A 25,652-nucleotide genomic window follows, 5' to 3' on the forward strand; every position below is an offset into this window, starting at 1 on the left:
TGTGTATTTTTAAAAATGCTTTATTATTCATTTTCCACATACATACAACACCTAGTCATCTTCACTGTCATCAATCCAGAAAAAATATCACAAAAGATACATGCAATTTCAACTATGTGCTTTCTACCTGAACCCATGACTTCCCATCTCCATGTTTCCTTTATATTAAACATCTTGCTTTGATTCGTCATTATTAATTTATAAAAATTCTTTTTTCTATTTCAATATCATTTTCCATCATATATATTATTTACAGAAATCATTCAAAGGCAACTACCGTGTTTAAGTTACAGCTATTTATCCATGTGGGAGCCTCTGGAAAGCTATTTTAATTCATCTTTGCATGCATATTTTTACATGCTCAGCTACTACTTGTTTCAAAAACTGCCTGATTTTTGGTAATAAAAGCATATTGTACACCATTCTAGAATTTATTGAAAGGTAGTAGACAGTAATTGTTTCAAAAAATTTAAATTTAAATAATTGTATATAAACCTGCCTATCTTTGGTAGCAGGTTGATCCAGGTGCCTACATGTGCCTTCCTACCCCACCATCCTCTGGCCACACGGCCAAGTATACAACATCCCCTGCTGATATCAGCAAACACAGCTGGCAATAGAATGCTAACAGTCTTCACACTGGCATGTTCAAAAGCATCACTTCAGAAGTTCTCCACATTCACGCCACCTAAATTTCAGGTGCAGACACCAAAAATAATTTGTTCAAAAACACTTGAGCAAAATGCCTCACTGACTGCTTGAAAGCCTACCTGAGACTCCGCCATTAATGAAATTTTGTTTTAAATAAGGCGCCTGCTGTGGTAATGGCTTAGTTATATTTAATTCTGCTCACTCTGGCAGCCTTTTCTCTCTGCATCACAGGGGGAGCACTGCCCTTAAATGCCCTTTCCTTTTAAAAAATTATTTGCCAAGTTTCAGCAATCTGCTCTCAGACGACAGAAAAACAAGGGGTGCTTGCTCTTACTCCTCCTTGAGTAAGAGCAAGGAGCTCAAGAGCCAAAACTTGACCAGCCACACCATCATTCCAACACTGGGTGACTGTATTAAAAGGATGCAGCTGTTACTGCTGCAGGCAGCGGATGGCTTGACCCTTTCCTCCAGCTTATGCTTCTTCTTTCAGAGGATACCGTTCTCTGAGCAGAAGTCAGGCAAGACTCTAATCCATGATGCAAGGTAACGATGGTGCAAAGGATCGAGGCCACTGCAAATCATCAGTTCGCAGACTTTTCCTTTTTAACCAGCTCTCCAAAATGCTGTAAGATAAATCATTTAATTTACTGTGTTTGCCTGGATGCTTCGTAGGAAAGGGCTGCACTTGCTGGCTGACAGAACAGCCACCACAGTCTGGGCTGCCTTCTCCCCAAGGCCAAGACAAGTGTCGAGCAAAGCACGGGCCCGGCCAGTCAAGGTGGGGAACGAAGTGATCATTTCATAGTCCATCTTGGACAACAGCTGCTGGGAACGCAGAACGTCTAGGAGGTGGTTCAAGCGCCCTTCTGTCATGCATCTCAAGATAGTTTCCCGCCCGCAGGCTAGGATAGAGCAGTTTCCCTCTCTGCAGCAAGGACCTGGGTCCACAGGGAAAAAAAAATATTTTTTTCATCAAATTCAAAAGTAATAGCCAAGCCATTTGTAGCCCCACTAACACCCCCGCCTCCAAATGTTGTGGGAGGTTTCCTAACTAATCCTAACAGGCTATACTTTATTTATGACTCCTCTGCTCCCAACCAACGCCACTTCATATAACTTTGTGAAGTGGGTTAGGCTGAGAAGCAGCAATCAGCCCAAAGTGACATTCCTTACTGAGTGAGGATTTCAACCCTGGGCTCACAGGTTCTGGTTTGACACTCTAACCATTACACCATGCTGGCTCCATACAGTTACAAAGCACAGTAAGTTAGTACCGTATTCCAAGTGGTGGTAGTGTATCTCCCCCAACCCCCAACCCCAAATACAGCACTTCTTTCATTTTTATACTCTCACCTGTTACTGGGTTTTCAGGCCCATTGTTCCGAAGGTTGCTGTATGGGAGGCTGTCATCAGGTGCTTGCACTAGTTGCGGCAGCCGTGGTTGCCAGCCCTCTGACTCTTTGCAAAATGTGGAAGGACTTTTTACAAGTGGGCTTGAATCGGGAATAAGGAAAGGGGAAGAAGAATGTGGATGACTTGACTCTTTGCTGCTACAGAAGAGATGACCTACAGAAATAACAAATATATATATAGTGAGTTGTGAATCAGGGAGGGAATAATGGGCAGTGCATGAGTTTTATGTATAGAAGACACTAGATACTTTATTTGTTGGTGTGATGAGGCGACCCCCGGGGGGGGGGATTCTGAGGCTGGTTCTCTCCCCACCCATGCTGGCTGTTTGGAATTAAGCCCGGGTGTACTGCAGGAGGGTAGACTTGGAAGAACAGAGGAATGGAGTGGGGTTGTTTCTGCTTTATAAGCCACAGAGAAAAATTGAGAAAGGAGGACAAAGAGAAGAAGAAGAATGACACACTGTAGAGAATGCTGCAGTGGGTTTTTATTGGGCATATTTGGTGCCTAATAGGAAGCTGCCTTATTATCCAGTTGGACCACTGAGCAACCTAGCCCAGTATTATCTATACTTGCAGAACTGGGTTTGCTGTTCGTATATGTGCTTTATATGGTCATGTGGAAGGACAAGGGACTACACAGAATACCACTGCCCTGTTCCTAGACTACCACAAATGTTTTAGCCACCCCCTGGGCTTTTTTTTATAAAAATGTCTGCAGATACTGCTAATGCATTTTCACCCATTTTCACAGCAATAAGGACTAGAAACTTGCTATTTATTTATTTATTTATAAAAATAAAGCTGATATTCTCAGGAAGTGAAATTATGCACTTAATATCAATCTTTGTGCTCCTCTGTGGAAAGTAACTCAGTTTAAGGTCCTCAGTGGCAATACGTTTATTTATTTTTTTGAGTCCTATTAGAAGAACATCATGATTTTGGTTCCCAAAACCATTTCTGTCATATTAAGAATGTGGAAGAAATGTTCCATTTCAGAACAAAAGCTGCTTTGCACATTTTCTATTCATACCCTTAAGATGTGTGAAGTGTATGGAATGTCTGCAGATGCTTTGGGCAAGCTTTGGTGAGGTTTCCTGGATGCATTTTTAATGCACATTTACAAAAAAAATAATGAGCTTCTTTGACTGTTTCCCAGGCAGTTCCCTACTTGTCTTAAAAACAGAGTAGAAATCAGATGGGAAGTGACTCTAAGGTGACCTTCCACCTTTAGACTTGTTTGTTCAGACTTGTTTTGCATCCTGCTGATATGTTGGGATCCTGTCAGGAAAACAGTGCAGTAGGACAAAGCCAGGCAGATTCCAGTTACACCCAGCTTTTGCCTGTATCTAGACCTTGATTGGGTTTGCTCATGCCAACAGAGCAGATCTCAGTACAGTGTATTAGGAGGAAGGATGTTGCAGGTTGCAGCCATCCTTGTGAGTTACAGCTACATAGGAGGTACTGCTTTAGTACTTGCTTTCCAGCTACCAGCCCGACCTGTGCTCTCAAATTGTTTTTGGAAATGCATCTAACTGCAAGTCTACCAATGGGGCTGGGAAGCAGAAGACATGCCCCCACCACTACAGATGTAGCCCTCCAATTGTGCTTTGAATGCAGCTCTTTTGCTTGCCAAGGTGGACCAGGAGATCTGGGGCTCCTCCACACTGACATTTAATGTGGATAGGAAGCTTCTCCATTAATCCTCCATTGTCCATATGGTGTTCCCTTCCAAATCACTGCTTCCCCATACTTTTCCCTCCCTCAATCTGGATTTTCCCATACCAGGGATACTCCGAAAAGGAGAGAGACAAACAGGGATTTGAACAGGACAAGGTACAATTTATAGAACTTTGGAAAAGTGAGGTGGTGGGGGTTAGTTACAACCCTTTCTTGATTTTATGAATTTTGTTTATTATTATTCTTCAGGCATAAAGGTAAAGGGACCCCTGACCATTAGGTCCAGTCATGACCGACTCTGGGGTTGCGCGCTCATCTCGCGTTATTGGCCGAGGGAGCTGGCGTACAGCTTCCAGGTCATGTGGCCAGCATGACAAAGCCGCTTCTGGCAAACCAGAGCAGCACATGGAAACGCCGTTTACCTTCCCGCTGTAGCGGTCCCTATTTATCTACTTGCACTTTGACGTGCTTTCGAACTGCTAGGTTGGCAGGAGCTTAGACCAAGCAACGGGAGCTCACCCCGTCACAGGGATTCGAACCGCCGACCTTCTGATCAGCAAGCCCTAGGCTCAGTGGTTTAACCACAGCGCCACCTGGGTCCCCATACGTTTTCTTATTCTACTTGAATTTGAATCTTGGATCCTATTTCAACCTTCACCTCTTTTTTCCTTATTTTGTTTATAATTAAGTGCTAGATGGTGTTACAATACAAACTTCATTTGGTGTGTCTATATGCATACCTTACTATTTACTACGATTTGTTTGTTAAGGATATTGGTGATAATGTGTGCTTGATTTTAAAATACAGTATGTGGAGAAAAGGACGCGGTTTTTTGGAAGATCCCTGCCCCGCCCCATCAGCTTAGCTGGGTGCTGGGACCAATGTCCAGTGAGTGTCTCCCCTCCTGTAGCAGGTGTTGCACATCATGTGAATTCATTATGTAACAATATCAAAGAGCTGGACACCACAATTCAATTATTTCCCTTTTTCCTATTCCATTTTTTAAAATCAAGGAATGGGAGTGGGGCTTGTTCTGAGCAGGACTACAGCGAGAGTAAAGGGTTAAAGCCCCCTCTCTGGACTCCCTCTCACATTGTGTTTTTCATATTGTAGTTTTATGTTATGAACTGTCCTGAGATCTGCAGCTATAAAGAGGTATACAAATTCTCAAAAAACCAAATAAGAATAAACAAAATTTTATTACCAATTTCTCCCACCAGTATTCACATTTCTGTATGCAGTTTGGACTGATATAAACATTATTTTATTTTATTTTTTTGGCAAGCGATTCCCCGTGACATAATGCATTGTTGTGTTACTTTCACTATGGAATGTATTTTTTGTACATAGTTTTTGGCTGGAGAACTACATCACAAAACTCATAGTTTTGTTTCAGTTCGCATGTTGATCTGAGAAGTGTGAGTTGAGGTAGCTTCTCATTAAAATGCAAACAAAGCTCAATTTCTCCCCCCATCCCTACCCATACTTATGGTAGATTTAGGAGTTAATAAAAAAATGCTACCTCTTTCTAGTGCTCTGTTTTGAGTAGTGTTGCTGGCCAAGTCTGTCTGGCTGCCATCCTTCCCTGTCCTTTCTGCACCACGCTCAAGGTGAAGGTCAGAGAAGCTATGCGATTTTAGAGTAACTTCTTTGTTGAGCCTGTTGTTGTTCTGAGGACAGATAACCTGCAACAAACAAGAAACAGTAAATCCACTTTGGATAATAATATTAGTAAATGCACTGGCTTTCGACACCAGAACCCAGAGCACTGCATAAATTAAGGACAGAATAAATAAAATAGTTATAGCTTAGATCCAGACTTCTCTCCCACAGATTGGAGGAGGTGGTAGGTTTTGCTGATTCCAGCCTTCCCTCTGCAGCCTCCCCTCTGTAGACTTCCATGGGCAGGAGGATCCTTTCCATCCACAGAAGGTGGAGTCTGACTCCATCTAATCCCATTTTTGTACGGTAGCTTCTAGTAACACAGAGACCATCAAAAGGGTCTCTGCAGAATCACAAGGAATTTAAAAAATAAATAAAAATAAAACAAATGTGGCAAATACAAACTTCAAAACATTCTTTCCTAGGCATCACGTCCCATGGAGCTTCCAAGTGGACGGACACAGGAGGAAAGTGCTGTGAGCTTGTTTGAGAAGCCTAAGGTTTTCTCATTTTAAAGAAAAATCTGTGTTGTGGTTTTGTGACATATTGAAATCAGCAGTAGTAATGTTAAAATGAGTTGGAGACACACAACAGTGCACCACCCAGAAATTTGCTAAGATGAATAAAAATTAAAATAAAACATTATGCTGGAAGTACTGATCCCCCAGGGGCTGTTCTAGCACATGTATGAACCAACCCTCATAGAATGACTAGCTTGGAGCTAATTAACAACTTACTTTAAACAATATGGTATTGTTTATTATAACATTACTAAATCTAGATAGATTCTAGTAACATGTTATGCAGATAACATATGACTCTCCCACCCTGTTTTCCTTATTATTTGTAACACTGTCTTGGCTTAAAAAAAGAAAAAAAATACATGGCTTACAAAACGTATCGTGGATATAGAATATAGACTATAGAATGGATATAGAATATAGAATATAGACTAGAATGCCAATGAAAGATAAGTAGGGAAGTCTTTACTTACTATGATAAGATGATGGATGGATATGTTTTATGTAATTTGAAAAATGTGTAAAAATAAAAGTGGAAAAAAACCCATTCCCTTTCCATCCTTTCACAATGACATCCAGGTCAGAGACAGCCCACATTAGTAGCCTGCTCAAAATACTGCAACACATCTGAAAACCAACACCTTGACCCTACTACAAAATGGCCAACCCCTGGCATCTCCAAGTAGGGCTGAAAAAGGCCCTTGTCTGAAACCCTGGAAAGCCTCTACCAGTCAGCGCAGGCAACAAACTAGATAGACCGTTTGGTCTAATGTAGTATTAAGCCGCTTCCAATGCTTACCTCTAAGTTGCACGCATGTGTTTTAAGTGTATGAGAAACTGGGCTTTTGGCAGAATCTATTGCACAGTCCTGAAAGAGAGGAATACGGCATGAAACAGAGTTAAGAGGAAGTGTGGGTACATCACATTAATTCTGGGAAATGGCCCTCTGGAATTGCTTAATACTAAATATCTCATTGTTCCCTGCTTTCATCGGATCAACTGCTGCTCTTAGTTTCATAACCAGTGTCTATGTCAGTATATTTAAGTTTACTGAAAAGCTCATCCAAATTTGTTTACATTTTTGGAGAAGCAAACCTCTTCTTCCTTGCTTATATATTCCCAGTGCTCTAAGCCAGGCATCCCCAAACTGCGGCCCTCCCATGATACCTAGCTAAGAGGGCCAGTGGTCAGGGATGATGGGAATTGTAGTCCAAAACATCGGGAGGGCCGAAGTTTGGGGATGCCTGCTCTAAGCCATCTGGGATGTTTGGCCTGGAACTCACTGAACAACCTGCTAGTCATGTGCTACAGAGAGAGCCTGGAGATTTGGGATCACCTCTCTCAATAGCACTGGGTGTTGTTCTTCGTGGCATCCAGGTGCATGAAGGGTATCTGAACAGCACTGTTACCTCACAGGACACCTGCCAATTCGCTTAACCATACTTCCAGTTAGTTTGGGCATTTAAAAAAACGCCAAGATGCTACAGAGAGTACACATGCAGAACTCTCCCACTGAAATCAATGGGACTTCATGCTTTATTCCAATTCCCCTCCCTATTTCTATTTTCCTCCAACGGTCAGCTTAGCGATTCCTGCCTGCTAAGCATACTCAGTACTTATTCAGTTGGTTTTAGGAGGGAGTCTACCTGATAGTTTTTAATATATATATATATATTCAGTTCTTCATACCTCAGAATAGTCTGGTGATGGTATTTTACTTAGGTGTGAGTAGTTTTCTTTTGGCTGCATAGGGGCCATTATTGGGAGAAATGAGATCACTATTTCTACAAGCAACTCACCTTTGCTTGAATCATGTTGTATATTGCGTCGGAAATCATCTCCTCCCTAAATGTGCCAAGAATTTCTCGTAGAAGTATTGAGCATTCTGTAGAAGAAAAAACACATGAAGCAGCATTTATGTGCCTGCAGGCAAATCTTTGTACTATCACAGGTCAGAACCAGTTGCTAGCTTACATCTCCTCCTTCTCCCTCCCCCCCCCCGCATATGCTAGCAAACCCCTTGACCAAAAACCCCTTGACATGTAACCTTTGCTCACATAGGTGCAGCAACATCTGAGCTGGCTTCCAATTATGCAGTCTTGCACCCAGATATCTTGTAGAAACACAATATTTACACACCATGCAGCAGACAGATTATCAGCTGGGGTTCAATTTGGAACTCACATAACCCTTGCTTTAAAACAGCTGCTCTGATTGTCAGTTCATTTCCAGGCCAAATTCAATTTGTGTTAGTGTTTAAGGTTCTAAATAGCTGAGACCACAAACTTCTAAAAATACCACCTCCTCCCCATAGACCCTCTGACAAACAAAGCCATAGCCAGAGGCAAGCCAGACCATATCCTTTTAGGGTAAGGGCTCATCCAGGCTTCCTTCTGTGCTGCGCTTTTAGCAGTGCTGGTATAAGCTAAACAAGCTATAGTTTAGGTCGCCACTCTCTTAGAGCCCCCCCCAAAAAATTAAAGGAAAAAACCCCTGGTTGTTCATTTCCAAAATATAAGAGAAAAAGCAAATAAAATAAAACCTACATACAGCAACAGTGCTTTGTGTTGTGTAGGCTCCTATTTGTTATGTGCAAATGGCTTTAGATACCTGTTAGGTCCATAAATTACCATATAGCATATATTCAACACAAAAAAACAGTGACAATTTGTTGTTGACAAAGGACAGCTGGACATGTAAAAGGCCCCTTTGCCTTCAGTAGCTTAGGGCCTCATCAAACCTAAATCCGGCCCTAGCTTTTAGACACAGGTTTGCACTTTAAAGCTCTGTATGCAAGTGCTTCTTCTTCTTCTTTCCCCCTGCCCAGGGCTTTCCCTGCCAAAACGCACTCTTTACTGCTGAAAAGAATTGCATGGGAAACCCAAATTGCTGTTTAGTCCAACTCAGTGTTAAATAGCAGGTTTTCATGGCGAAAGCCGCAGGGCGAAAAGAAAAAGTGCTCATACACAGACTGGGAAAGCGTGGGCCTGTGCTTAGAAAATGCAGGGCAACAGATGAACTCTCCAGGAGACAGAGAACAACTGAGGTAAACAGCCGATTCAACAAGGTTTATGCTTTATTGCTGTCTCTGCTTTTCCTCAGCTGACACACTCATTTTCAGATCTGAGCTATGAAATGGTAGCCAGATGGTTTCCCAGTGGTGAGCAACAATAGATGTTACCTGTAGCATGTGGTCTGTAGCTGGGCTCTTGGTGCCAGCAGAGAACTATGAGCTGTAGCAGCTTGTTGCTATGTGGCAGACTGTTTGGTATGAACTCTGGTTCAATCCCAGGGCGCAAGCCACTGCAGACTCCTGTCACAGCTTCCATCAAAGACTTCTTGCCTGAAGTAGGAAAAGAAGTAGGATCAAATTTCCATGTAACCAAAGAAAGCAAGAAAACAACAGCCACAAGAGGGCAGCATATACCTAAAAGTAACTGTAGTTATCGGTACTTTATTTTCCATTCAGAGTAGGAAGGAATTCCTTCCAGAGTCCAGACCCTTCATCATCTTGCCCACCTCTGCACATGTTCCAGTTTGTCAATGCAGTACAGTACCCTTCATTTCGTTAGCTTTGGCCCCAATACTAGAAGAACATGCTACTTGCACAATGTTTGAAGAGAATTAAGACTGTGAAAAGATGCTGCAGTTGTGCCACCATTCCTGGAATAGGAATGCAGCTAACCCCACCTAGTTGACTGCTGGTGCCAGGCAAGAATGGAAGCCCAAAAAACAACAGACAGAACAATTTGGGAGCTACCCAAGTCAAATGTGTTTAGAAGAAGTGCATAGCTGCCAAGTTATCCCTTTTTTTAAGGGATTTTCCCTTATGCTGAATAGGCTTCCTCGCGTGAAAAGGGAAAACTTGGCAGCTATGGAAGTGATGCATGGAGCCCCTGACCTGAAAGTCCCATTGAACCCTGCAAGATCTACTTCTACATAAACCATAGCTGTTAAGTTTTCCATTTTCTCGCAAGGAAGCCTATTCAGCATAAGGGAATTTCCCTTTAAAAAAAGGGAGAACTTGACAGCTATGACTATAAACATGCATAGGGTGGGGTAAAGGTAAAGGGACCCCTGACCATTAGGTCCAGTTACGGACGACTCTGGGGTTGCGGCATTCATCTCACTTTACTGGCTTCCGGGTCTTGTAGCCAGCATGACTAAGCCACTTCTGGTGAACCAGAGCAGCACACGGAAACACCATTTACCTTCCCGCCAGAGCGGTACCTATTTATCTACTTGCACTTTGACATGCTTTCAAACTGCTAGGTGGGCAGGAGCAGGGACTGAGCAACGGGAACTCACCCCGTCGTGGGGATTTGAACCACCGACCTTCTGATCGGCAAGCCCTAGGCTATGTGGTATAGGGCATACTCCAGAGGTTCTAGGGCTCATTTGTTTGAGATGCTAATGAGAACCCTTAGGTGACCATTTATGGTCATTGTCTTACAGAGAAACTTGTCTGACTAGTTCAGCAATAGAAACCTCTGTTAGATTCTAACCCTCACTTGGTACAGGGCCCAAGAATTGGACGGAACTCTGGGTACCATTTAGATTGACTTCTCTTGATCTCTCTGAATTTCTGGAGAGGATTGGCTAATTGTTTGCTACTCCATTTGCCTGGCTATTTTAAAAACATGCAATGTTTGCTTCCTTAGCTGGTGTTGGTTGTCCCCAAATGCTAGATCTCTCTTGAAAGCTACCTGCATTGTTAGGTTTATGTACAGACCAATTTATAAGTTGCCCAACAATAAATATTCTCCAAGTAATATACATGGTTGAGTAGGCAAAAATAAACCATACTGCAAAAGATTTTATCAAGATTTGTCTGGCAGGGGAGAAAACCTAGAATAAAACATAAGATTTTGGTAGATAAGAAAGAAAGAGGTGGATTCGCCCTGCCAGACTTGAGACTTTATTATGAAGCGTCCTGTATCTGTTGGATAAAAGAATGGATAACTCTAGAGAATACGGACTTGTTAGATTTGGAAGGTTTTAACAATAGATTTGGATGGCATGCATATTTATGTTATGACAAAAAGAAATCACATACCGGGTTTACGAATCATGTGATAAGAAGATCTCTGTACGAGGTGTGGGAAAGAAATAAAAGGCTGTTAGAGACTAAAACACCCTGGTGGGTTTCACCAGCAGAGGTATTAACAGTTAAGAAAGTAAATATGGAAAAGAGGCGGGCCACGTATGAGGAAATCTTGACGAAAACTGAAAAAGGATGGAGTTTAAAACCTTTTGAGGACATTAAAGGAGTGTTAACAGGATGGATAGAATACCATCAAATAAATGATGTGCTTAAAGAAGATAGAAAAATAGGTTTTGAGGATAAAAGATCCAAATTTCAAATAGAAGTGCTAGAAGGCAAAACAAAGCTTTTGGCAAAGATGTATGATCTGTTGTTGGAGTGGTATACAAAAGATGAGCTGACAAAAGAAGTGATGATTAAATGGGCAAAAGATTTGGGGCATAATATTGAATATGATGCGTGGTTGAAACTATGGAATCAAACTTTAAGATTTACAGCATGTACTGCCTTGAAAGAAAATGTATATAAGATGATGTACAGATGGTATTTAACTCCAGTTAAGTTAGCTAAAATGTATAGAATGAGTGATAAAAGTTGCTGGAAATGTAAAGAGAAAGATGGTGAATTTTATCATATGTGGTGGACATGCGAAAAAGTTAAAAGATTTTGGGAAAGTTTATATAATGAATTGAAAAAGATGTTTAGATATACCTTTCCAAAAAAACCAGAAGCATTTTTGTTAGGAATAATAGGAGGAGAGATTAGAAAAGAAGATCAAACACTGTTTATGTATGCAACAACCGCGGCTAGGACTTTGTTAGCCCAAAAATGGAAATTACAGGAATTACCTACAATTGTGGAGTGGCAGATAAAAATGATGGACTATGCTGAACTTGCTAGATTGACATGCAAGATTCGTGACCAGGGGGAGACAAGGTTTCAAAAGGACTGGAGTAAATATGTGGACTATATGGAGAAAAACTGTAGATCATTAAAAACTCTCGCAGGATTAAAATAAACCTTACGAATTGACCAATATGTTAAAAAAGGAACTGCAAAAAAAGGAATTAACAAGAAACCCGCATGAAGGGAGGGGGGGAAGTCATAGCTCGGCGGAGCAAGGTAAAAGATGTGAATATAAGATTTTGTATAAAAGATTGGTTTTGTTAATTTGTTGAATTCGGAAAATTGGAATAAAATGTATTTAAAAAAAAAAAAACCATACTGCGCAATGACTCAATAAAACCACAAATCACTGGAAACAACTCAGCAATAGTACAACAGCATAATTGAATCATAAAACATAAGTGAGACACAAATCAATGCCCCAATCAATCCAACAAAACTCAGCCAATCTACAAATGAGTGAATTGTCATTGTTCTGCAGAGAGAAAATAAAATTGCATCAAATGAGCACAGACATGCAAAACTGACATCAACCAGAAATAGATTGATCTGTCCAGCCCTGTGACATATATACTTAGTAAAGGAATTATAATATATGAGTGAGGAGTTGGCAGACTCACTAGAGGATCCTTCAGCCACCTCCAAATTATGAAGATGCAGAAGTCTGTGGGTTGCATCCAATTGAAGTTCTTCTCAAAGCACATCCACAGAACTGAAGGACTTAATTAGTTATATCTACTAATTTTTCTTTTCCGCTAAAGCAGGCAAGTCCACTAGGGGCTTATCCACACTTACCTCTTTCCAGGCATAGTCCGGGATTTAAAACTCTGTGTCCAAGCACCACTCCCCCACCTTTTTTTTTTTTTTTTTTGCCCCAGAGCATTTCCTGCAAAAACCCGCTCTTTAAAACTGGAGCAAAAGTCAATCCCCAGAAAACCTGAACTGACATTTGCTCCGATTCAGCTTTAAGGAGAGTGTTTTTGTGGGGAAAGCTCAGGGCAAAGCTGCACTCGGACACAGAGTATTGATGGCGGACCTCTGCCTGGAAAGAGTGGAGCCCCAGGATAGAGACGTCTCTTATAGATGTTTGATGCAGATTTGTAACCATCAGGGAAGAATAAACAGCAGCAGTAGCCATGACACTTAAAAGACTCAGAAGGCATCTGAAGTTGCTCCTTCTTCAAATGATAGCCAGCAGAAAAATATTCCAGTATGATTGCATTTAGGAAGGGTCCAAACTAGATAGGAGGAGGTTAAATTAAACAGCACTTCTTCTATATTATGGGGAAGAAGCTAGGAGGAAAATACAATGAAAGGCACACATGCAGATGCCTACCTTTCAATGGCTTCTGTCTGACTAGGATTTCCCAGCACATCATTCCAAAACTAGGCACAAATATGGAAAGAAAAGCATCTGTTACTTTGGAATATCTGCTACCCGTACCACTTAGTTCATAAACTTCGTGCAAAAATCCATTTTTCCTCATTGATCAAATTCTTATTTCAATTGTTTTCAAAACTTGAGCTTCCACAAGAGTTGGTCCACACCCGAGTTTTTCCAGAATGTAACAGTAAAACTCTTCTGTAGTCAAGAAAGAAAAGAAGTTTGAGCCTTTCCAAACCTAACAGCCCTGAATCCGGAAATGGAGAGCAAAAGAAAAAAGAAAAGAAAAAACACCTATGACTAAAAAGACCAGAAGTTCCAGTTTATCTAAAGTATACATCTGCACGAAAGCTTGGGAAGGGCTCCAGGATGCTGCCTTATCACTCCGCCCTTCCACTAAAACAGAAAGGGTATTCAAACAAGTAGCCAGTGTTAGGAAATTGTATCTTGGTATTGCACAGAAAACATTACTATGATCTTCTAGCTAACCCAGATAATGCTTAGAAGTAAGTGATACGCATAGCTGTCAACTTCTGGATTAAAAAATAAGGGCTCAGCAGCGGCGCGGCACCGGAAGTCACTTCTGCGCAATTTCCGGTGTCCAGACATGCACAGAAGCGACTTCCGGTGCCGGCCTGCCTGTGTCCGCATGTCTGGGCACCAGAAATCGCTGGTGATTTTCAGCAGCACTCGGCAATCCCGGGGGATTTAAGGGATATTTTTCAATTCGGGATAACAGCAGGAAACATTTAAATACGGGGGTTTCCCGTGAAAAACGGGAGACTTGACAGCTATTGTGATATGTACAATTGATGATGATGTTGATGATATTAAACCACAAGTTGTCAGGCTCCATCTGATTTCTTTCTTTTGTTTTATTTAGTGCAAGCCTTTGCATGCCTACTCTGAAATGTCCCATTGAACTCAATTCTCATCAAGTAAATGTACAGTACTGCAGTACTGAGATGTTTAATGCCTCTTCCTTCCAACTTCAATGGAAAAATTTCAGTATTACAATAACTTTTAAAAAGAAAATAATAATAGAAATGTAAGCACAAGCAAGGTATAGGCATAAGCAGCAGTTTCAGTTAAAAGCCAGAACATTATATGACAGCAGTGATTTAGCAAATTAAACCACCTGAATAAATTCAAAAGGTCACCTTGTGTTGAACAGATGCAAGACTCATTGTTAAGTGAGACACCCGGAGGAGACCATTTCACAGACTGTCACAGCTTTTGGTCCATTTTGATATCTCAAGTTTTTTGAAAGAAAAACTCACCTGTAAACATCATCTTCTTGTGAAAAGCTACCCCCTTGAAGTATTTCTGGGGAGAGATAAAGCAAATCCCAACAGCTTCTGTTGTTACAGTTCTGTAGGACAGATCTTAGTTGCTGCCTTCTCCATGTGGCTAGGCCAAAATCTGAGATCTGAAAGAGGTGAAATTTAAGAAACAGGATATGCTATTAACTGACCTAGCCCTCTCCTATGCAGTGCCCTCCAGATGCTTTGGACTACAACTCCCATCAACCCCAGCCAACACTCGGGTGCTGACTAAGGCTGATGGGAGTTGGAGTCCAGAACATCTAGAGTGCACCAGTAAATGTTTAAACAGACCCACCTTAGCTCTGTACTGCAGATCTAGTAGGACATTTGAGGGTTTTAGGCTGTGGTGAAAGACGGGAGGCTTCAAACTGTGTAGATAACTTAGGCCCTCTGTCACATCTGTTAGGATTCTTACACAGAGAGGAAAAGGCAGTTCTGGGTAGAGTTCATGCTAAACAAACAAACAAACAAACAAAAACAGGTTCACAAAGCCATTATTTTATCACTACTTCAGTAGTATCAATATTATCTAATGCACTATTTTAAAAAAGGGATTGCCAGTGTAGCATCCTTCAGATGTTAAATGGACCTCAACTCCAATCCTCCCTGAGGATTAGTTGTTCTGGTTTGGGCTGATAGGAGTCCAGCTACATCTGCAAAGTACCAGACTCTCTTTCTCTAAAAACATTCATTTCCAACCCAATTCAAATTAAATATCACTGTGGCTCCTGAAGAAATTTTAACTGGGTGTTTTTTTGGTGAATATGCTTATGTTGTGTGTGTAAGATATGTTCCTTTACTAATAATAATTAGTAGAGGATTCGTTTTAGTATGTTTGGTTTTAAATGCTGCATTGCTATGCATTTTGTGGTGTTAAGTCATTTTGAGATTCTTCTGTAGCAACAAATAATTTTATGCCCCTCCCCAAAAAACACAGTTGGCCATCCAATTCTATACATGTTTGTTTCTGAGACAAGTTAGGCTGACCTCCAGGTTGAATGTGTTTACAGAATTGCAGCCTAAAATGCCTGCTGGAGAAGAACCTAGAGGTTCCAGCCCAAAACAGACCCATTCCATATCCCAATTGTTCATTCCCCAGCCCACAACCAAGACAACCTAAACCTTGCTCTCATTGGTGGTTAATTCAGGACGACCAATACCAAAGTGTTCCTTTACAGAATGAACAATTAAATGATGGAATTTGTTGCCAACTTTTTAACAACACAAAACAAAACAAACCTCCCCTTCCCTGTTACAATGCGCTATCTGAAAAGATAATGGAGTGTCATGTTACTGAAGACAAATGCAGGCAGAAATTAATTATACCCTGTACAAGCAACATAAAGGGGCTCAGTAGAAACTCACAATGGATACTTTGGAGGGCTTGACAGAAAGAACCCACTTCCTCTTACATACCTCATGAATGAGCGAATTGAGAGATCCATTATGCATCCATTCAGTGGCCACCCCAAGAACTCCTTGGAACTTGTAGATCCCAACAGGAGGCATGAGCCTGTTGCACTGTATGCAATGTATGCTGGCTACCTCTTGAAGAAGTGCATTTAAATCTCTGCAGATGTGATAAGGATCAAAAGACAGCAGTTATGCACTGAAGATTTCATTGATGAATTCAGTGAGAGAATTTGAATTCATTACTGCAAAAGTACCTGTCAAAAGTACCTTTGTGGTGCACAGCAATTAAACTCAGAAGTCCATGGTTAACTATTAATTTCACATTTTTGCCTGAACCAGGGATGCTGTGGTTACTAGGTTGCCTCTGGACTCTTGGCAGCAGGGCTTCTATTAGCCTTAGGGGCTGAGAGGCAGGGAAAGTTTACAGTATGGGATGTACTGAAACTGCACTGTTAATTTATAGTGCCTTGCTGAAGGACCTTAACACCCCCTGGAGCAAATACTGAAAGTAATCTACAATCAGTATCTGGGGGACCCCCCCCCCCCCGTTTCTGAATCCTTTCCATATTGTAAGTGAAGGCTGGCAAACCTTGGGCCCAAGTGCCAAAGGTGGCTCTCGAAGCTGCTCTACCTGGCTCTTGGAACTCTGCTCAGGCTATACCACCTCTGTAGGCCACGCCTCTTGCTGGCACTGCTCCGCCCCCTCATCAAGTGCCTCTGCCAGGTTGGAATGCGTTCTTGGACTCTCACAGATGGAGGAGGGAGAGGTGAGCGCATGTTTGTGTGCACAGAAATTCTGACTGGATGCAGCCTACCATACATCTGTGTGTTGCTCCACTCACTTTTGCCTCTGGCTCCCTGCCCCCCTCACTGGCATGTGGCTGTCATGAATTCTGACAGTAACTTTAATTTTTAAATTTCCCCTGAGCCTAGTGGTAGAGCGCATTCTTTGCTTGCAGAAGGTCTCAAGTATGGTTTGGAAAATCTAGTCTGAAATCCTTGAGTCATCACTACAGCCTCCTATGTTGCAACCTTGTACCAGTAATCCATACCTCGCCATATCTACTTCCTTTCACTTTCTCAATATTACATATTTGTGTGCATTCCCACCACTGTAGAGTATTCTATTTCTGTGCAATTCACACTTATTTCCAATGCAGCAGCAGAAGTCACCACCCATTCTAGGAATGAAACAAACAAACAAACAAACAGGAAACCCACCTCTCTGTTGTTCTCTGGCTAGTCAACAACTTCAAGGAGACATCTATGTTCTGAGGTGCATAGAAGGCTTTGAGAGCAAAGCCAAATCCCGTCCTAGTTAGACAAATACTCTCCAGATCTTTCTGGGAAAGGATGGGCATCAGGTTTGACATTTTGCGATGTTTAGAAAAGGACTGGAAAAGAGAAGTGAAGCATTTTGTTCTGATTGCTTGTTTTTAAAAGATCACTACTGCCAGCATATCACACTGCAATACAAAAAGTCCTGAATTACTCCCAAGAGTGCAAACCATTGTACTCCAGAGTCAGGAGCAAGTTGTATGCAAGTGATAATCATATGTAGCTTGAGGGTCTTAGTTGGTGTTGTAAACTGAAGGGAGTTATGTTGAAGCAGACTGGCCAAGCCTGCCATAATTTGCTTGTGTGATTATTAGATGACCAACTCTGAATTAACTGAAGGACAAGCCAGGGACACCTCATCCTCTGCAGCATACATCTGGGTCCATAATTCTCATGGAACTTGTTGTCATGGAACTAGAGCAGGAGAGTCATCCCTTACAAATTAGGAATGTAGAAACAGGTGCATGAATCAGAGGAGCGCCACATGTTATGGGACAGCAAACTCCTACACAATACCTCTGCAGCTGGATAAGAGATAGCATCAATAAATGCGGTAGTGTGTTCCAAAAATAGAGAGGGACTTAAGCAGCGTTAATCCCTAAGTGCATTATATGCAGACATCGCTGAGTGAGTTAGGAAAGCCAGGCTGAAATTAAATATTCTTCAAAATAGAGAATTTAGGACCGTGGCTTTCAAGCGCTGTTCAGGTAAACTCAGGGGCTCCTTGGAAGCTTTGCAAAGCTCACCTATTCATGCATGGGAATGAGCATCAACGATCAGTGGCAGATCTTCCTCTGCTACCATGTACATTTCTATCCCTTCTTGCCATACGTAATAGCTCAAGGTGACTCACAGCAATAAAATATACTAACTACAATAAAATAAAAAGCAATAAAACAGAAGGGTATTGAGTATATTTTAGTGTTGTACAAGCAACATTCAGGCACAACAGGTCTCTGCACCATTTGAAATCTTTTCCATATTGACAAATCTGCCAAGGAATCCTTGTATATTGCAGAGGATTGCACAGGATACAGATGAGGGTGCACCCTGTTTCAAGCAGAGTGCTGGACAGGTATATAAGGCAGCTCTGAAAAACTGCTTCACACGAAGCAAAATGTCCTACAAAGATACATAGAGAAGTGTATATGTTTTGTACCCCATGTATACCGTATTTCATGCCATACATGTGCATCAGCAAGCCTCAAATGAAGACGAATCCCTGTGGCATATACTTGTAGCACAACAGACATGTGTACACTTTTCACATTGCATTTACCCACACATACAATATCAGTTTTCTACATGGAAATGATAAGGCCTCATTGATTGAACCAAGTGTTTCCAGCAGGAGGGAGGGGGGAGAGATAGCAAACAGGAACATGGAAAAGCTGTGTTCATTTCTGAGCTCTGCAAGTATAATCCTAGATTACCTGCCTAGATCACATCATTAAATCAAGATGTCTCTATACTCCCAATTTGTACAGCTTGGATGTTCTTCCTTCAGTTTACAAGCTTTTTGGTATAATCTTTGTCATTATGTATATTTACATGACCATGGAAACCAATGCCCCAAACTAAGCTTTTACCTCTGTGCAAGCAATATTAATTCCAGTCACATAGGCTTGCTAGTTTGTTGCAACAAAGGGTCTTATGGCATCTTAAAGAAGAAGAGATGCATTGCAGCATCAGCTTTCCCGGACTAGAAGAGGGATAGGAAACTCTCCAAATGTTGCTGGACTGCACCTTCCATCATCCCAGACCACTGGCCATGATGGCTGGGGCTGATAGGTGTTGAAGTCCAACAACATCTGGGAGCCACAAGTTCTGCAGTCCATTGTTGTCACAAGCACAAGCAAGTTTGCTGTCACAAAAATAGCCACAGAATTCAATCATGCTCACACACAACTGGCTGATTGTCCTTTGGCTTATTACATTTCCAACTTTAACATTTGAGAACCTGACAATGATTTTCCTTCCTGTAAGATTTACCCAAAGATAGCAATACTTCATCCTACAACGTGCAAGGATTTCAAGTGGATAAAAGGGAGAAGATAGTGGAGAAGGCTCAGAAAACCTTGAAAAACTATTTTGAAATAAATTTGAACACGACAGTCAAAAAAATGCTAATTTGGGACGCAAGCAAGGCAGTTATGAGAGGATTTTTGATTCAACAAAATGCAATAAAGAAAAAAGAACAAAATGCAAGAAAAGAGAGTATTCTAAGCCAAATAAAAGAAAAAGAAATGAAATTAAGATGCAATCCCAAGAATAAACAGATACAAAAAGAAATTAAAGCATTACAGATACAGTTTTCTCAATTGGTAAACCAGGAGATAGAACGGAAAATTAAATGGATGAAACAAAGATCGTTTGAATCTGCAAATAAGTGTGGTAAATTGCTTGCTTGGCAATTGAGAAAGAGACAGAAACAGAATACAATTACAAATCTCATGCAAGAAGGAAAGAATCTGGAGCACCCAGCTGAGATTAGAAAATGTTTTCAAAAATATTATAAGCAGCTGTACAAAAAAGAAAAAGAAGATAAAGACAAAATAGAGCAATTTTTGGAGAAAAATGGATTGCATAAAATTCCCCGAAGATAAAAAATCCCTACTCGGTCAACAAATCTCAAGACATGAAGTGGAAAATGCAATTATGCAAATGCAATTGTGTAAAGCACCAGGACCTGATGGACTGACAGCTAAATACTATAAAACTTTGAAAGATTGGATAATCCAACCTTTAGCTGAGCTATGGAACCAAATATTGGAAGGAGGAGAGGCCCGGAGACCTGGAGAGAGGCTTACATCACTCTGATACCGAAACCTGATACAGATAGAGCTCAAGTGAAAAATTACCGCCCAATTTCCTTATTGAATGTGGATTACAAAATATTTACAAATATTCTGGCCTCCAAATTGAAAAAAAGTTTTAAAGGACTACATACATCACAATCAAGCGGGTTTTTTACCCAGAAGATATATGAAAGATAATATTAGGAATGTAGTGAATATTTTGGAGATGCTTGAACAGAAGAAAAATACAAAAGCTATATTAATGTTTATAGATGCTGAGAAAGCCTTTGACAATATTTCTTGGTTGTTCTTAAAAAAGAATTTAGAAAAGATGGAGATTGGCCAGAACTTTTTGAATGGAGTAAGTGCGATCTACTCTGAGCAGAAAGCAAAGATCATTGTCAACAATGTGGTATCAGAGGAAATTAGAATTGAAAAGGGAACAAGGCAGGGGTGCCCCCTCTCTCCTTTGCTGTTTATATCTGTCCTGGAAGTTTTACTCTCTATGATTAGGAAAGAAGAAGAAATTAAAGGTGTGAGAGTAGGGAGAAAACAATTTAAACTTAAAGCCTTTGCAGATGATTTGGTATTGACCTTACAAGATCCTGAATCCAGTGCAATTAAAGCACTGGATTTGATATATGAATTTGGAAGTGTAGCAGGATTTAAATTGAACAAGAGTAAAACCAAAGTTTTAGATAAAAACCTAAATATTAAGAAAAGAAAGGAATTACAGGAAGCAACTGGTTTGTTATTTGTTAAAAAGGTGAAATACCTTGGTGTAAATATGACAGCAAACAATTTGAATTTGTTTAAAGATAATTATGATAAGTTATGGAATGAAATCAAGAGACATTTAGAAACATGGTCGAATTTGAAATTGTCTTTGTTGGGCCGTATTGCAACTGTTAAGATGAATGTATTGCCAAAGATGTTATTTTTGTTCCAATCATTGCCAATAATTGATAAGATGGACTGTTTTAAAGAATGGCAAAAGGTGCTTTCAAAATTTATATGGTAGGGGGGAAAGCCCAGGATTAAATATAAGATTTTAACTGATAGTAAAGAAAGAGGGGGCTTTTCCCTGCCAGATTTAAAGATTTACTATGAAGCGGCTACATTTTGCTGGATGAAAGAATGGTTTATGTTGGAAAATACTGATGTATTAGATTTGGAAGGCTATGACAATGCATTTGGTTGGCATGCATATTTGTGGTATGACAAAGTGAAGGTTCACAAAGGCTTTAAGTATCATATAATCAGAAAATCATTGTATAATGTTTGGATTAGATATAAAGATCTGTTGGAAAGAAAAACACCTAAATGGATTTCATCTATGGAGGCTAAAGCACACAAAAGACTGAATATGGAAACCAGTTGGCTTAAATATAGGGACATGCTGATAGAAGAAGGAGACCAATTTAAGTTAAAGACATATGAACAGCTGAAGAATCAGCTTGATGATTGGCTCCAATACTATCAGATTAATGAAGTATTTAAATTGGATAGGAAATTTGGTTTTCAATCAGAGAAGTCAAAGCTGGAAACAGAATTGTTAGAACCACAAACAAAAATACTTTCCAGAATGTATAAGTTATTGCTTGAGTGGCATACAAAAGATGAACAGACAAAGAATGTTATTATATTCTGGGCTAAGGATGTGGGACATAATATTTTGATGGAAGACTGGGAAAAATTATGGAAACAGAATTTAAAATTTACTGTGTGTAATCTTTTAAGAGAAAATATAATGAAAATGATGTATAGATGGTATCTTACACCAGCGTTTCTCAACCGCTGTTCCATGGCACACTAGTGTGCCGCGAGACGCTGGCTGGTGTGCCGCGATGTGCGGCGACGAGAAGGGCGATTTGCATTGTCACGTGCCTGGCGGCCGCCAATTAACAACGCTAACCCGCCGGAAAGGAAGCCGGCCGGGTCACGACGCAGGGCGAGCGCAGCTCTCAACAGCCACCACCACGGGAGGGTGGTTTTAGACAAACTTAAAGAAGCTGGCTGGATGAGCTCAACCTGAAACTTGCTGAGCAAAGGATTGTGCTGGCAGAGAAACCAGCGGCTTGTGAAGCCTTATTACAGGAGATTGCAACCAACACAGCAATTGGCAAGTGTTTCTTACAGTCATAATTATATAGTCAATATAGGGCGGCACAGAGTTAATTTTTTTAACTTTTTTAATGGTGGTGTGCCTCGTGATTTTTTTCATGGAACAAGTGTGCCTTGGCCCAAAAAAGGTTGAGAAACACTGTCTTACACCAGTAAAATTAGCTAAGATTTATCATAATCAGGATAATAAATGTTGGAAATGTAAGAAAGAGGAGGGATCTTTTTATCATATGTGGTGGACTTGCCCACTAGTAAGGGATTTCTGGGAGAAGATTTATAATGAACTAAAGAGAGTGTTGAAAAACACATTCATTAAGAAATCAGAATCCTTTCTATTGGGTATAGTTGGGAAAGAGATTCCTAAGAAAAATGTCAACTTTTTCATGTATGCTACAACGGTGGCAAGAGTATTACTAGCCAAGAACTGGAAGATCCATGAATTACCAACGGTGGACGATTGGCAAATGAAAATGATGGAGTATATGGAACTGGCTGAGATGACCGGGAGAATTCGCGACCGGGGAGAAGAAGCGACAGAAGAAGATTGGAAAGATTTCAAAATTTATTTGAAAAAATATGGTAAAATTGTATATTGAGATTAGATTTAGAAGTTTATAGAAACTGAGGGTTTGGAAATTATGTGAAGTAAATTGAAGCATGAGAGATTTGAAATTGTAAGGAATTTTAATACAATGAATTGGAAATTGCTAAAGATAAAGGAGTAATGAATCGCTGATGGAGGGAACTCGAGGAAGTCCCCTCATACAATGTTAAAAGGAAAGGACTTTGTATTTGGATTTTTGTATTTGTCTTTTTAATGTTGTTTTATTGTGTTTATTGTTATTGTTATATTGTGTTGTAAAATTAATAAAAATTATTATTTCAAGTGGATAAAAGGAAAATAATCCAAGGCTTTATGCTCCAGTGCACACAAAGATCCTGACTGCATAACTATCCCTGATAGCTTGGCAAGGTTAAGTCCTAGTTTGAACCCCCACAACCCTGTTCCTCCTATCTTCCCCAGACCCCCCGCCATCTGGCTGAGTGAACAAGAGTGGAGCAGTTTTTATCACACTGCCTAATTCCTCACACCTTCTCGGAAATAAGGCTATTTTAAAATGTGCTTATGAAATACTTCTAGTCATAGTTGGGTTTTTTTTTAAAAAAAGAAAAAGATGCAGTGAAATTGGCAAAGCCAAAGACTGTCACCGTTCTTTTAATCTATTTCACTCTGCTGAAGAAGCACGTAGCCTTGGCTTTATCTTTCACTCCTCTCTTTTATCCACACATTCAGACTGTACCCAAGACTGTTTCAGTTACAACACAGGAAAAACACAACCCTTTCTCAAAAGCCCTGGTGCATGCTCCAGTCACCTCTCTCGTAGAATACTGCAATCTTCACTGTGGCCTCCTCACATCTAACCTGAACTCTGCTATCCAAAACATTAAACTCTCTCATTATCCTGGTCATGCTGCACTCTTGGCTGTTCCCAGATTCCCAGACTAGCTCTATGTCCTTAACTTTGAAGACCTCTATATCTTTGCCACCACTTTATCTCTTTGTTATTATATCTAAATACACCCCTGTCCACAATTTCTAAATCACTTGCTCCACAATCCAAAGGGGCTCCTGATCCCTTCTAACAGCTCCACCCTGTCTTCCTTGCTTGGGACGTCTTCCCAGATCATGCTGCCACCTTTCTTGCTTTCTTTAAATCTCTCTTCAGAACTCACCTTTCTGTACTGAAATCCATAAAAGTTCATAAGGCAAGCTGGAAACAGGGACAAAGTCCACAAACGTCTTGATTTGTCCCCAAAGTGGAATGTGTGTGGAGCAGAACAAATAGAAACCAAGCAGAACAGAAAGTGTAACTAGCAGCTCTGGTGATAGGGCTGAAATAAAAACTGTATCTGAGCTGACCCAAGGCCTCAACCCTGACCAAAATATGGTTTACCAGTAGCAGGCCAAAGTTTGCTTTCACTTTCACATTGTATCTATTCTAAGCTATCACTTGGCATTTCTCTTCAAAAATAATGTCAGTGAGAAACAGAACTTGTTCACCTACTAATGTAAAATGCATTGCAAGGATGTTTAACTTGTTTAAAACCAGCAACTGTGCAACTAGCCCCCAGAAGAAAAGTGGAGCATCTGATTCTGCAAACTGTACCCATTCAGGGCATGGCATTATGTCACAAACAATGGATTTAATTAATTGCGCAATGTAATAAAATCAGTCTGTGACAGCACAATCCTTTTCATGTAAATCCCTTTTAGTTCAATGGGTTGTATCAGTCCAATTCATAAGTGTTTATCAGATAGCAGTCAAAAAGAAATGTTGGGCAATCCTTTTCAGCATTGCTTCACAGAATGAAGATTTAGTTTCAAATCGGACTAAAAGTGAAAGGGCAGGAAAAGTGACTTCTTAAAGATATAAAGATATAAATAATTCTTATATGGCTCCTTCTCATTAGGGTTTTATTCCCCCCCCCCAATATACCATTGCTATGCAAAGAGGTGGGGGAAACAGTATGTTTGGTGTTCTTTTGGAACACAAAGTGTTTAACTATCATCTGACCTGCAAGCATTGGGAGACATTTGAGAACTTGTCCCATGTTACAGAATTTTATTTTTGTTTCTCAATTATGCTTCAAAAGTACCTCCAGCAGTCACGAAAATTTGCAGTGTCATTAAACTACTAGTTGGTATAACACAACAAAGCCTTCAGCAGATCCCATTGTCACCTCCTGTTGTGGGATGCTTTAACAACCCCCCACTAAAACAAGGCAAAACACCATTCGGTAAAAAGCCCACTTTCTTCAGCCATATGGGGTGGGGTGAGGGTGGGGTGGGGTGAGAACACTTGCAAGGGAGCATTAAAACTTACCTCAAAGAATGTAAGCAGCGAATACGCAGGATTGATAGCGGTCAACTGCTCTGGAGAAGACAAGAGAGGATCTCCAACGCAGCACACTTCTGCAACGCAGTCTTGTGCTCTGCTGATTATGAGTCAGATGCACAGACAAACTCCTCCTTTATTGGCTGCTGACAGAGGCCAAATTTTTCCCCAGGCTAAGTTACAATTGTAACTCTTCCGTGCCCACAGATGACTTCATTTTCAACCGTGTCTGCCTTCCTCCTGACATTCTGCAAACACATTTAGCAAAAATTCATACAACATGCAAGAAGGGGGAATTCTGGTTTCTTTGTCAGTAATAAACCCTAATTAGTCAATTCAGACAATACCTCAATACCTTTAACCATGATCCTCTATAATAATAATTTATTTAGATCCTTTTTATATAAATGTGACTTACAATAATTATAATAATATGCAATTAAACATTAGCATAATATAAAACAATACAACAATAAAAACCAACAGTTTAAAAAGAAAA

The 25,652-nt window shown here is 40.5% G+C and overlaps 1 protein-coding gene across 1 annotated transcript; it reads right to left on the bottom strand.

The window, feature by feature from the left end:
• Nucleotides 1–25,261, bottom strand: LOC118087093 (receptor-interacting serine/threonine-protein kinase 2-like). The gene is made up of 12 exons (XM_035119422.3): nucleotides 25,142–25,261; nucleotides 17,218–17,390; nucleotides 16,000–16,153; nucleotides 14,879–15,034; nucleotides 14,539–14,687; nucleotides 13,211–13,260; nucleotides 9,106–9,267; nucleotides 7,724–7,809; nucleotides 6,724–6,792; nucleotides 5,264–5,426; nucleotides 2,005–2,217; nucleotides 1–1,589 (listed from the first exon to the last, which is right to left on the bottom strand). Exons 2-12 carry the CDS (start codon nucleotides 17,367–17,369, stop codon nucleotides 1,291–1,293), a joined length of 1,653 nt encoding a protein of 550 aa, XP_034975313.2. The 5' UTR covers nucleotides 17,370–17,390; nucleotides 25,142–25,261; the 3' UTR covers nucleotides 1–1,290.
• Between the last annotated feature and the right edge of the window lie 391 nt (nucleotides 25,262–25,652).

The sequence above is a fragment of the Zootoca vivipara genome, chromosome 6 (genome assembly GCF_965207765.1).
Source record: "Zootoca vivipara chromosome 6, rZooViv2.hap1.1, whole genome shotgun sequence".
In the NCBI taxonomy this organism is placed as follows: domain Eukaryota; kingdom Metazoa; phylum Chordata; class Lepidosauria; order Squamata; family Lacertidae; genus Zootoca; species Zootoca vivipara.

Bases quoted from the DNA above. Each gene is read 5' to 3' on its own strand.
- LOC118087093 (XM_035119422.3), bottom strand. From the start codon at position 17,369: ATGTCAAACCTGATGCCCATCCTTTCCCAGAAAGATCTGGAGAGTATT. The intron at 15,035-15,999 runs GTATGTAAGAGG...TTGTTTGTTTAG, and splicing joins TCAATTCGCTCATTCATGAG to CATGAACTCTACCCAGAACT. The intron at 1,590-2,004 runs GTGAGAGTATAA...CTGTGGACCCAG, and splicing joins GCCTGAAAACCCAGTAACAG to GTCCTTGCTGCAGAGAGGGA.